At 38.2% G+C, this 13,802-nt stretch overlaps 1 protein-coding gene across 1 annotated transcript; it reads right to left on the minus strand.

Moving 5' to 3' along the window:
• Positions 1-8,907: 8,907 nt before the first annotated feature.
• On the minus strand, positions 8,908-11,346 carry LOC108359321 (phenoloxidase 2-like). The gene is made up of 4 exons (XM_017611141.1): positions 10,296-11,346; positions 9,628-10,237; positions 9,333-9,568; positions 8,908-9,265 (listed from the first exon to the last, which is right to left on the minus strand). The coding sequence occupies exons 1-4, from the start codon at positions 11,274-11,276 to the stop codon at positions 9,056-9,058; spliced, it is 2,037 nt and encodes a 678-aa protein (XP_017466630.1). The 5' UTR covers positions 11,277-11,346; the 3' UTR covers positions 8,908-9,055.
• Between the last annotated feature and the right edge of the window lie 2,456 nt (positions 11,347-13,802).

Genomic DNA, 13,802 nt, shown 5'->3' on the forward strand with positions numbered 1-13,802 from the left:
CCAATATTTCAGTCACAGACAACGACTTTAACCACCTGCTAAGCAGTTGTCGTTCGTTTTTTTACAAAAACAGGACAAAAAATTTACTCTTGTAAGTACGAAAAACGACTACCTATAGTGGTGTGGCTCAAGAAATCAGTTTTGGATCTCCCGTCGAGGCATTCCCCTAAAATGTGCCAACATGCTAGAAAATGGGGTTGGCAAAGTTTCAGCTCAACCTGATAATGTTAAGACGCCCCGCATTGAGGTTAATGTTAGGAAAAAAAGCTATTTTTACAAAAAATCCTAGTTTTTCGTCCTTAAACTCAAAATCAAATCGGGGCTACTCTATCTTTCGAATTTCGATGGTCATTTAGAGCTTGAAAAGGCACTTCCAAGAAAAGAGTTTCAAACAAAACGATGAAATGGCATGAAAAACAGCTTCTCATAAAAATACAATCGCCGTTCGAAGTCGGCGTATTACTGTAGGTCCCTCCCCTTTGGAGAAGAAGCTCGCCCAAACATAAACGTATTGTGTAAGCACCTATCTATTATTACTCCGTCCGACACGATTTTGCACCCATGAAAAAATTAAGCATTTTCGGAAAGTTCAGACAAAACCAAAGTACCCATATTTTCGGTTTTTCTAGATCAAGTCATTTACGGTTTCTACGTTTTCCCAGTTTCGTCACGTTTTCCTCTTAACAACCCCTATGAAAATAATATTATCTTGCCAGGGGTGAACGCAGGTAGGGGTTTGAGGTTTCAACCCCCCAAAACAAACATCAGCAACAAAACACGTATACCTTTGATTTGAATTTTAAGATTTCGAAGCTTTCGAAAGGGTATCATTTACTGATCCAAATTTTAAGACAAAATTAATTTACCTATTTGGAAAAATAAGTGTATTTTCAATGGAATTGAATCAACTAAACCAAAAAGTGTTACGTTCCGAATGTATTCCATAAAAATAACGAACTTTCTTAAACCGAAAAATTCTGCACGGCAGGCTGCCGAATTCGCACAAACAACAGCTCTAAGAGTTATTGGACAAGGAATAAAATTTGACATTCAAAGGTTCAGCCACTCAAATAACCTCGGGATATAAAATTTTATAAAAATCTGAAAATTTTTTAAAAATCCATCCTTAGAAGGTGTCAAGATGAAGAGGAGGTGGAAATATTCTGCACATTTTGTGCCAGTTCCCTGCCCTAACCAGACGAAAACTTTCCACTCTGGGTAGACAATTCTTCAATAACTTGGACGGCCTTAGATACGTGGAAATCAGGGATCTTCTAAAAGTCATGCGAAAATAAAAATGGGTTTGGGGCGGAATTGGGAGTTGCTGACAACACATGTGGCATCACAATGGTCCTTGAGCCTAAGTGTGACCGTGACAACCTAACCTAACCTAGACCCAAACTTCGAAATTTTGACTGTCGTTTTCTTTCGTTTAATTTCACAATTAAAAAGAAAATCCAGGGCTCTAATCAGTGATCTGAACTTACTTCTCGTTCGAGTTATAGAAATTCGTGACAAGGATTTAAATAAATTATACGTTTTTTAAATTGATGGTATTACCTTTTCTTCCGGTTTCCAAACAGTGGAATCGTGTTTCTAGTTCCAAAATCTATAAGATTGATATACTAGAACGTTAAAAGGAAAATTTTTCCCAAGAACACCGCTCTTAATGAGGGTTCCCTTAAACTTTTAGTCTTAAACTGTGTATAACTCGTAATTTTTCGAGGCTATTAACGTGGACACCCCCTTGTGGGTATATGTAATGAGGTACGTAAAGGCCTTTACAAGCCATCACCAAAGTCACCTTAAAAATACCACAAAAAGCGGACCGAAGAATATATGACTCCGAAATTTTCGTCATATGTTTATAATAATATTAAAACACCCATAAATGGGCATAATCGGTGACTAACGCATACCTCCCATACAGATCTAACCTCAAAAACACATTTAAACGCCATAAAAAGCTAACACAATTCGTAATTTGCGCTCTCATTTGTAATTCGCTCTCCCATTCGTCATTCGCCTTGCCAATTATCTTCCGAATTGTGGAAACATTGTATAAGAAAAGTTCCTCCTAAATAAAACACGTGCAAAAGTGTGCAAGCTAAGTTATACAAAACTGGAAAGTATAAATTCTATAATTTATTTTAAGATAGAATAAAAATTAAGATCATGGTGGGTAAAGCTGCTTACCCTTTAAATTAAAAAAGGGAAATTTTAGCTCCTTTAAAGTACAACTGCTTTTAACTTACTATTAACTAATTAAAATGTAAGATTTTTTAATTGATTAAGAAGCTCTATTCTTCAAATTGCTTAAGAAATATGTGTAAACAAGTGAACCATTTTCTGGAAAAGTGGCAAATCAACATAAAAGTGGTTTAACTTTGAACGGTTCGTGGGTAAAGACTTTGGGGAATAACGTAAAAATAGTTTCGAATTCAACATTATTAGGCTACACAAAAGCATTACTATTTTCAACAAAAAATTCATGAAATTGTGTGATCTCTCTACCTATTCAAACAAGTGAAAATCATTAATATCGGTGCTTTATAAGGTATACTATATCTTGTTCGGATATGAGTTTTTGTTGCACTGCGCCAAAATCACAATGGGTTTTTTCAAACAAGGCATTGTTTGATTTTTCATGGCAAATACACTTGGTTTTATCTCCGAATTATGGAAAAGCATCTGTGAAGTGTGTCGGCCGCTGTGGTGTGGTGGTAAGCAGTGCGCGCTTTCACACCGCATCACCTGGGTTCAAGCCCTGGTCAAAGCAACACGTAAATATTTAGAAAAAAGGTTTTTTCTAAACAGCGGTCGTCCCTCGGCAGGCAATGGAAAACCTCCGAGTGCATTTCCGCCATGAAATACAATCGCCGTTCGGAGTCGGCGTAAAACTGTAGGAGGTCCCTCCGCTTTGTGTGACAATATCAAGGCGCACGCCACAAATCGGAGGAGAAGCTCGGCCAAACACTAACATATGTGTAAGCTCCAATCTGTTATTTATATTATCTGTGAAGTGCAGAACATAAGCGCATTCAATCGTAAAAATCGGCAACCCAAAAATTTGATCACGTAAATAAAAGTGTGGTTAATATTACCAAATCATTGTTGAAAATATCAACCATGGCATTGTAATATTAAACAAAAGTCACATTAATTCCTTTTGAAATTTAAATTTGGTAACGCTAACCAATTTAGGTGTTGACTTTTTTCTCAGTGTATATAACGCCTCCATTAAAGTATTTATTATTATAAATTATTTGCTTATTATAAACAAAAATTACATGGTAAAAATCGATTTATTATAATGCATAGCTTCCAAACAAATGAATTAAAATGCAGCAATAGGTTTAAGTTAAGGCATAGCCGAAGACAGCGCCCTCTTTTCTTGTTTTAAATTATCTATTTAACAGTCGACCTTTTCCAAAGAAAACGTCAATCGCAGCCGGATAAGCAAGCTAAATGCTATTTAAGCCTTATAATGAACCAGACAACCAATACTGTAGCGGCCGCACTGTCAGTCAACACGTCCAACAATAGTCCTTTTCGGAATTTAACTTGTCAAGCTCTTCAACATATTTAATACACTTTTTCAACACACACACGATATAACCACTTTGGAATTTGACACTTCTTAATACCCCCAACAAGATATGGAAAAAATTACCAACACACACTTTCTCGTCGGGTAAAATTAGGCAATTTCAATTTAAGTGTTACATGGCAAAAATAATAACAGCTCGATTTTTATACTTTGCCTTTCGAATACAAGCAGTCGAGGACACGGTAGTGTATAAGTAACAATCATTTTTTAAATTGAAATATCTAAAAATCTCTTTATTTATTAGCGCTTTAAGATATCTACAGTGGAGCACTCAATTCCGAACGTACCGTTAACCCACCCTCTGAGCATTTAAGTGCGGGCGATTATTTCGGTTGGCCTTTTCTGCTTTATTGTGGACAGTGTGGGGCTACAAATTGAGTTTTCCAATGCATAAACCGAAATTGAACATCTCTAATCCCTTTAAAGTGACAGAAGCACCATGAAATTGGCAAGCAAGTGCGGCTCTTACTTATTCCACATCATTTGAGTATGGGGATAATTGAATTGTTCTCAGTCCGACATGAGGAATTTCATACAGCACTGGAATGCATGCCATCGATTATGCAAATTCGCTGTTGGTTCTTTTGTTGTTGTTTTTGAGTTTATACGCATTTTTTACTTCAATTTTATTTTACTAGAAAGGGTAATAAAAAATAGAGTATTTCACTTGATACACTTTCGAATTGATTTTCTTACATGATGTCGTCTAATTTGCTTTTTCTTTAGACTATTTGTGTCGAAATTATTTGTTTCGATTTTCAAATATGCATAAGTGCGTATGTACACAAATACAATACCATAGATAATGAAAGCAGTTTTGACCTTTCAATATAATTCACCGATATTAAGTAGATCATAAATCGGTCGCTTGCTGGAAGAATGTCATAATGCAAATTTGGCTTCAGAGAAGCGTAAATTCGGCATTACCACAATTCTCGCAATATCATTATTTTCGACAATTGCTCTTTACCCAAAGTACTAAACAAATTAGAGTTTGACGACGGCTTTATTGTTTATTAAAGTTTACACCTTTATTTATAAATATTTTTTAGTAATTTTTTACTAGCAGACCCGGCAGAAGTTGTTCTGTCTTACTGCACAACACAAAGGCCGCAATAGCTTTAATGAAGATTTTATTAGAAATGGAGTCATTCAGACTTTTAACCATTACGCCCGATTGTCGATACATAGCCGATATTTTTGTTAGAATACATATTAAACGCATTAATATTTTTAAGATATGTGACAACTCTCTCCGAAAATACGGATTACAACTTTTTCAAAAACCTTTTGTTTCATACATCTATTATAAACTCCGTAATATCGGCACGCAGGAGTGATGCAGGTATGAAGATGAGTGCCATATTGCTGCTGCAAAGAAACACGCAGCATACAAAGCCACCCTGCAGGCAGTGTTGCCAGAAAAAAAATGTATTAAACATCTTCCAAGTGATGATAAAATCTTCAAAAAACATAAAAAAGTTAATAAAAATGGAAAAAATATTTTTTTCTGTAGAAGATTATTTGTTTGAATTTTTTTATTTAATGGAGATTTTATAACGAACTCATTTTATTACAAAAAAAAATTTTAAATAATCCTTTGTTTAAAGAATACCACTTAAGTTGGTGGTTTCCAGCTTATTACGAATTTTTGTTTCTTTCAAATTTATTTGAGAAAAACTGTCTCCCGATCTATGCATTTATCCTCGCTCTTGGATGATGATGATTTTTCAATAAATTTAATTACAGAAATTTTAATTTGTTAATTTAAATTTTTAAACCAAAATTATTTAACTTTTTATTTTAACAAATATCGATCCATAATTTTTCTCTTGTGGAAATTCATAACGCCGAGTTTGAGCTGCATAAATCTGAATTTGAGCGCGAATTTTGAAAGACAAAATCAAGTCAAAAACATATTCGTAAAAATCAATAATCAATCGCATGTGCAGCAGTAAATTGATGACAAAAACGAAATATTTGTTGCCAACTAACCCAAAAATATAAATCTTCAAGTGCCGCCAGATACCTTCACTATGAAGAATTTTTGTATAGAGTTTTATTTTGTGTAATTCTCTTCGTATGAAAACTTTTCTGATTATTTATAAAAAATATCTTCATTTTAAAGATGAATCTCACTTCTGGCAACACTGCCTGCAGCCAATAAATACGTGAGCGACAGTTGAACGGTACCGTAAGATGAAAAGGGAGGAGATACGTATATTTAAAAGGAAGAAACGAGGCAGAAAGACGAAACTGCGTACAAGGCCCTGTCAACGATACAGTGTGAAAGACTCAAGCCCTTCACGGACCAACTGATTGGACCTTATCAGTATGGATTTAGACCTGGTAAGTCCACCATTGACCAGATTTTCACAGCACGGCTTTGGTGATTTTAAAGCTGCCCTTGAAAGCACTAAGAGAAGCTGCCTGTAATACGGCTATATAGAGTGGCATTGAGCACAAATTGGGAAGGACCAAACGACGTCTAAGACAAGGCAACTCACTCTCGTGGGACTTTTTCAATCCGATGCTGGACAACATTATATTTAAGAGCTGCCAATCTGAAATGCAGCGGCACCATATACTTATGTACAGCCAAATAACTATTTTGCTGGCGGATGATATTGACATCCACCCACGAACATAATGAAATGACCAAGTGCAGAAGGACCTGTCCGCATTTGGGTTGAACAACTGGCGCAAATCCGCAACTGGAGATGCTTTTTAGTCTCGGCCCAAAGCGAAAAACGGTTGTAGTGCCAAATAAGAAGAAGAATAATCTGCTCAACCTACACGCATACGGCAACCCTGTCCAATGATAGGTGTAATCGGAGCAGATTGTTGAGTGTTGAAGACCTCAGGTGTTCGTCGGAAGGGCAAATTGGGTTGCTGTGTATGCCTATCACTGTCAGGTAACCAGTCAACAGTCACACAGCTTGTCTGCAGTCCCATCTATTCAATGAAAGCTTTAAAATTGAGGGCAACATTAGTTTCTGGGCGAAATTTCCAGCCAGTTTTTGACGGTGGCCTCGACGGCCAAAAGTGATAGAGCTATAACTGATTGCAAACCCTTCTCTATGCGAGTGATCAAATGTCTGATTACCAGATACTCCCGAGTGATCTGGCACCTAGAGTAAAAAAAGTTCGTGGTGTTTTCCAATATAATTTAGTCGAGACTGGCATTACCAACTACTTACTAGTTAGTAAGCTGGCCAATGCCTTGAGTGCGACTTGGATGACTCTACTCTGTATCACCCCAGCATTTATTTTTTTAAGCCTACAGCTGGTCTGAATGGCCTCGGTAGGTTTAGCAGTGCATCCATAGCAACCCAAGGTGTTGTAGGGAGAGCTCCCGAACAGCATTCTGCGATTCCTCTAGGTGACAAACGGCAAGCTTTACGAAAATGTACATGTATATAAAGCTGTTAAGGTTTTGGAGGTATTTTATTAAAAGTGAGACTTCTGGAAAAGTTTACTATCTAGGATTACACTTAAATAATTTACTTCAGACGAAATTTTAATAACTTGTCCTATGGGGCAGGATTGAAAAGGCTACTCAACTTTCTTCCTTCTAGTGAAGAGCACAACACAACTGACAGAGGAGGGCCTGTGATGAGGCAAGCCACATCCTCTGCTCTGGGCGTAGATATTAGAGCCGTTAAGCTTGACCGGCAGGGAATGAGCTAGCAAGCACCAGAGCAAGGGAGAAAGCACACCGTATTAAGGATAGTCACAATGCACTCCGCACTTGACATGTTTACCCCCCTCTGCGTGTATCCTAATGACCCTCTGAGCGAGGATTGATCGAATCTAAATTACCAGTACAGAATCTACTCCGCGCCTTGCTATTGAAGGTGGCGTTCTCAAAAGTACACACAAATGCCCAAATCGTATTCTTTCTTAGTGCTGTCATTGCCAGATTTTGCAGAGCCGTCCCACAAAACTTCCTAGCCTGATAGGTATGTTTGTTGATGCATAGGCAGAGGGTGTAATATAAGCGCCTCCTGCGAATGCGCAACTCACCCAATCTCTCTACACATTTCAGTATGAAGGGCATCATGCTAATGGATCTGAAGTTTTTAGGAATAGCAAAACCGTATCTACCAACCTTAAGTGATAAAGACGACATCACCTAGTCTCCATGAATGTGGTATGTAAGCAAGTGCAAGCGACGCAGCAAAAATATTTTTCAAGATCGCTACCAAAAGCTCAGCAGTGCGATAGTTAGGATACCATCCGGAACAGACGATTTGAAACTGGCAAAATATTTAATAGCTTATCTTACTCACAATGAACAACTGTGTCTCCCAGTGAAAGCATGGAATATTCCATACGCGCCCTCTATTATTTTATTGAAACGGTGGTTCGGACTTTCTCTTGAATGTCAAACCATCACCTGATTTCCAGGAAGATGAGTATTCAGAAGAACTGAAAGTCTCACTCCTTATCTCGGCCAAGGAACCATCAGTCCTCTTGAGTGAACCCAGCTGAGCGGTTTAGTCTTTTTTAAGGACTTTTACCAGCCTAGCTTTTTTACTGAAGTTCCATGCAATCCAACGCACAAAGGCCGGTAGATCTTTCTCAGAATCCTTCTCACGGACACTACAAAGGCCACTTCTTTGCGATGTAGTATTTCCCATGCTTCTGTGCCTCAGTCAAAGTAGCACTTGTTGGCAAGCCTGATGGTGTTAATGCTCATTTCCAAATAAACGAAGTCGTCTACTGTTTCGAAGTTATAGCATGCGCTGACCGTTTTTTTGATAACAGGAGATACTTCGTTTAGTCCTCATGCACCACCAGACCCATCAATCTAAATTCGAGAAGGTGGAACAGATGTTGCTATCGCTGATGTAATGGTTCTGCATCTCTTATTATCTTCTCTAACAGCATATTAAATAAATAAAACGCTGGGAATCGCCCTGTCTGATACCTTGTTTGGTATCAAACGGCTCAGACAGATTCTTCCAAATTCAGACGGAGCTATTTCTTAGCGTCCTTTACACAGCCGTATCAGTGCCGACAATTTATGTAAGACAAATATCAGTGATAGATTTAGGCTTTACTCCATTACCAATGGCAAACTTTATTTCCGAAGCCGAAATATAAAAGGGACTTTTCAGATTTCTTTATTGAACAGGATTAGGTAGAAAATTAGCTCTTCAGGGTTCCACGTGCAGAATTAACTACAAACCCATTGAATCAATTAATTTTTGAGTGTCCCAACTACAAGGCTACCAGTACTAAATAATCTTGATTTGTTCAAAAAAGAGGCCTTAAGACCCTATACTCGTACCATTAATTGCTACAAGTAACGTAACATTTTCCAGCAGAGAGCGGGAAAAGAAAATTAGCTTTAGTTTTTAAGAATGTATGTATATATATTTAGATAGCGCCTCTCGGCGTCGACGGTGATATCATTACCATCATCGGTCAAACAACTCTTTAGACGCGAGTGACCGTGCGGTTTTCATGGCGTACAACTATATCAACGATGCTCATATTCGGTGTAAGGAAATTTTCGAGGCGATCAGCTCCCGAACCAGACAGACGATCGAATGGAAATCCCATGGCCCTGCGATCAGGATAAAGTCGATCACGCACGCCACAATAAGAGGCGGCAGCGCTACAACTTCCGACCAGCTCCTGTTCAACCTAAGCGAAAATTATAAGCAAGGTAAAAACTTTACACATTTAATATTTGCAAATAAAGGTTTCCCACTCTGTCCTGATCGTAGTTGGACACCATAACAAACAGCTCACAAGTAAAACCCTCGGGTAGACCTTTCGGTATCAGCATGTGCTCTGGCCAACCGCAACCGCAAAAATTGAATTCCAATTCCTCATCAGTTGCAGTCGCCGGACGATCTGTATCCAGATCGCGGAACGTGCGGTCAAAGGGAATGGTAAGACTTGACTCAGTGGAGCGACGACGAATAGTATTTTCACCAGGATTCACTGCATATGGGAATTATTTTTCAAAAAGATTTTTCTTAAAAATATACAAATATACATACATGCCACGACAAATTTATCCAGTTCGATCATCAATAAGCGTTGATCCTTGAAGAGCATATCTAGACCTGCCTCATCCTTTTTGGGTCCAAGAAATATACGCACCATACCAAAACGTTTGACACCGCCGTCATTTCTCACGTTGATAGTATATGTGAAAGGAATATGTTGTAGATGGGTAAAGCGGGCAAATACATTGCCGCGGGGCGTGAAATCCATACCACGGGAAAGATCTACATCGGATTGCTGCCAGAAGGTTTGTAGAACATTTGGGTTACCACCTTCAGTGGTTACTTGAATACCTTCTACATAAATGTCATCGTATGTTAGTTGCGAAGGAGTGTATGGCTGTAAACGAGTCTTATGGTCTTGAAAAATATCATCGATGTGAGCGTGCCACTTATAGAAGGCTGGATCGCGCATTGCCGTGGCTAAATCGCCCATAACTCCAAATGACTCTAAGTGTCGATGATTGGGGTCGTGAGCATAAGCGATAAAAACATGACCCATGTTGTGGAGATCGCCGTATAGCTCCCGATTAGGTGATATTATCGACGACTCAATTATATTACCCAGCACGTCAATATTAAGTGGTACATGGTTACCGCCTTCCTGAAATAAAAGATATTCAATTGGAAATGGGATTGAAAATCAAAATTTAACTCATTACATCCACTGCGTAGCCTTGCGAGATAGCTTCATAAATTCGATCTCTCCACCGTTCCAAGTCACTAATGTCTAAATTAATTTGGTCTTGTTCGCGTCTCACATCGGACATCTGAGTGTAGTCAAAACGTGGAGGCAACCCGCGACTAGCTACTAATGAATCCATTTTAGGGAAGTAACCTTCCTTAATATATTCACGTAAATTATTAAAGGGGTGGGCTCGAGCCAAATTGTTGCAGAACCGCTCCACATTGTACCGCGCTATCATTTGCTGGTGCATGTAGTAGAAGAGCTCACCGCGACGATCCTTATCCACAATGCTACGATCACTCGCCTCGAATGGATACACCAAATGCCAGTGCCAATGGTGCAAGTTAACGCCTAAATCCTCCCGAAAGTACCACAAACGGTGCTCAGGTTCCAGATCGGAGGCAGTGTAGTCCTGTGGTATTGTGATCGGCATTCGCGAACCTTCGGGTACAATAGTGGACTCTTCGCGCAACTGCCGAAACACCTGCCCGTCAACAAATTTGTCGGGAAAACTTTGAACGAATGAAGGTAAATCCATCACTTTGGTGTCCTTACGATGAAGTAACGCCACACTGAGAGCATAATTAAAAAGATACGGATTGAGTCGATCACGCGCATACACAGCTACACTCTGCAAGTCGTCGATTGTATGCATACCCATGAATATATCAACCAAGCGACCAGCCATGCGCCGATGAGCTGGAATACAAAGCGAAAATTGGCTTTGTCTCGGCAATTCCATAGGTAATCGTAGATCGGGTATGGAAATTTCTCGAACAGGAATTCGTTTCTCGGCACTGTCGCCAAAGCGACTCTGCACTTCTTTTCCAATAATTTTGTATCGATCGGTAAAGAATTTTTCCGGCAGATCAAAAACAGTTTTTCTACCTTTCCCCATGAAAACTGGCTCATTTGGACGATCAAAGAGCAATAGTAAATTCTTTTTGTCCGCCATGGTTCGGAAATTAAATTAATTGCGTTTGTAGAGTGCAAAACGTGCTATCGGTACGAACTAACTAGACTCCCAGCCAAAACTGCGGAATTGTAAAGAATATGAGTGATTTTATATGCAAATTTTAACATTCAGATAATTTTTTTTGGATATGCAAAAATTATTGTGGTTTTAAAGTCGTCCGTTACCTTCCAATGGCATTGCAAGTTCCGAAATTAATGCATTTTGTATGGGTTGCTTTTATCATATCAGTTAGTTGTGGTTTTGAACTATATTTCAACTATGTATCTCCAACAATGACATAATAATTGTTCCTCCACAGCGTTTTTTTTTTTAATTTTTGACTGAGTCTTATGTATTATTTCGTGTGGTTGAAAATATTTTATGAAATTATCGCAACTCCTTGCTTATGCGGAGAAGAAAACGTCGTGTAGAGCACAACTTACTTAGAAGAGGAGAATAAGTGCGGAAATGTGTTATGGGCTTGCGATCGATTCATTAAATTAAAAGTACAGACAGCGTCAAATGTTAGTGTTCACCTCGTTCTAATATAGTTATATTCACAATTATTTTAACGAAAAATTTTGTTCCTTAATTATTTATGAAAATATATTTCATTATATTACATAGACCATATAAGTCAAAGTTTCACACTTTATATAAAATTCACAAAATTAAAAAAATTGTCATCAAAATTTAATTTCTTCTCGGAATTTCTAGAAAATTCTCGGGTATGCAGTTTTTTAGCTCGTTTTAGTAAATAAATTTTTAGATTTTTTTGTGGAGGAGTTGCGCTTTTTTTCAATTAAAAATAAACTGTAATCATGCGTTACTAAAATTGAACGGGCTACAAAACTGCATACCCGAATATTTTTTAGAAATTCTGCATAAAAACGTTCAAATTTTGATGAAAATTTTTGGAATTTTTATGAACTTTATATGTATAAAGTATAAATCTTTGATTTATATGGTAATATACCATATTTTCATAAATAAATAAATGACCTGAAGCCCAATAAAAATTGTTGAATATAATTGTTATAAGGCCATAAAATAACAAAAAAAAAAAAAATAAATAATTTGTGAAAAAAATTTCATTAAAATAATTGTGATTAATAGAAAAAGGTGTACACTAACATTTGACACTGACTGTATGTGTGATTTACACAAACATTCTTTTAAAACATTTATATATACAAGAACTCAACTGATCAGGCTTTATTTTTTTATTAAATATACCTTGAACACATTGGGCCGTATGCATAAAAACTAAGCAATTGCTTTTTCTTAAAATTGCATACTTTTCAATTAAATTTTTTTGAACATATCTAGTAAAAGTTCTGAAATTTTAAGAAAAAGCATTTGTTTAAGTTTTATGCATACGGTCCATTGTGTTTCATATGAAGTCAAGAGCAAACTTGACAGCATTTTTATGTTAGTAAGTGTACTAGGTACCTTTACAGATAGTTTTCTTCGAATTCACAATAGTTGAGTTGGGTTAGAATTTTTATAGCTCCCTTGAGCGCTGTCGTTTAGCCCGTGGTCAGTAGGATTTAGGCACCTGGCATTCCAAGGCTCTCGACCAACGTTCACTGAGCCACAAATAGCCAATGAGGCCCACCTCATTTCCAGCCACGGTAACAGTTTCTCAAGAGGGGCATATCTTGCTTGCTCTCCCGTCATGAAGTTACCTGCGCCTGAAACCCGAATAAGCTTTATAGCGAAGGTGTCTTTTGCCAGAAACTCTACATAAACCTCAAATTTACGCTACCGGATCACTGCATTGTTTTCCACGCACAGGTAGCAACAAAAAGGAGGCAGTGAAAGCCTGTTTCACTGACCGTTTTCGAGCCTATCATCAAGAAACTAAAGGCACTTATTGCCGCCTTATCATCAGAAAATATGTTAATCGCCTGAAGAGTTTGTATTTGCAAGTATCTGGTCCGCTGCTTCCTTTTTGTGCCTTCCTATGCTTGGAAAACACAGGTTTGAGGTTTATGCAGAGCACCTTCGCGAACCTTTTCATGATTCCATATGCTACAACTCGTCCAGTTCTCCCATCACGGCATATGGGAGGTTAAAGATGCACTCGAACCCAGCGCCGGTGTGCAGTGATCGATTCGGGCTGGAATGAACTCGATGCCTCTAACGCTTACGAAAGGCTCACAGCTGGAGGTGAACTTAAAGCCCTCACCCCATTAGCCTATCTGCCGCGCTTAGCTGCAGCTTTGTCTCCTGTCATATCCAATGGCACAACGTTTAGCAATGAGTTAAATGCGAGAGTAGGAGCGCAGTGCGCTACACCACCACCCTCGAAGAGACGACCAAACGCTTGCTAATTGCCTTTCTGCAACAATATAGTGATACCAGGGGGTTCTTTATCTTTTCCTCAATTCTCGCTTGATCTCAGAGGATCAAGCCCAGACGCTTCACTCTGCCCTGAGCGTTAGCAGAAGCCGCACACTGAAAGGGCGTGCTTTTTGTTTCCTTGATAAAAGAACAATCTAAGCCATGTTTTTATGTTTACAA

The sequence above is a fragment of the Rhagoletis zephyria genome, unplaced genomic scaffold (genome assembly GCF_001687245.7).
Source record: "Rhagoletis zephyria isolate East Lansing unplaced genomic scaffold, Rhagoletis_zephyria_1.1 Rzeph_scaffold_00372, whole genome shotgun sequence".
NCBI lineage: Eukaryota > Metazoa > Arthropoda > Insecta > Diptera > Tephritidae > Rhagoletis > Rhagoletis zephyria.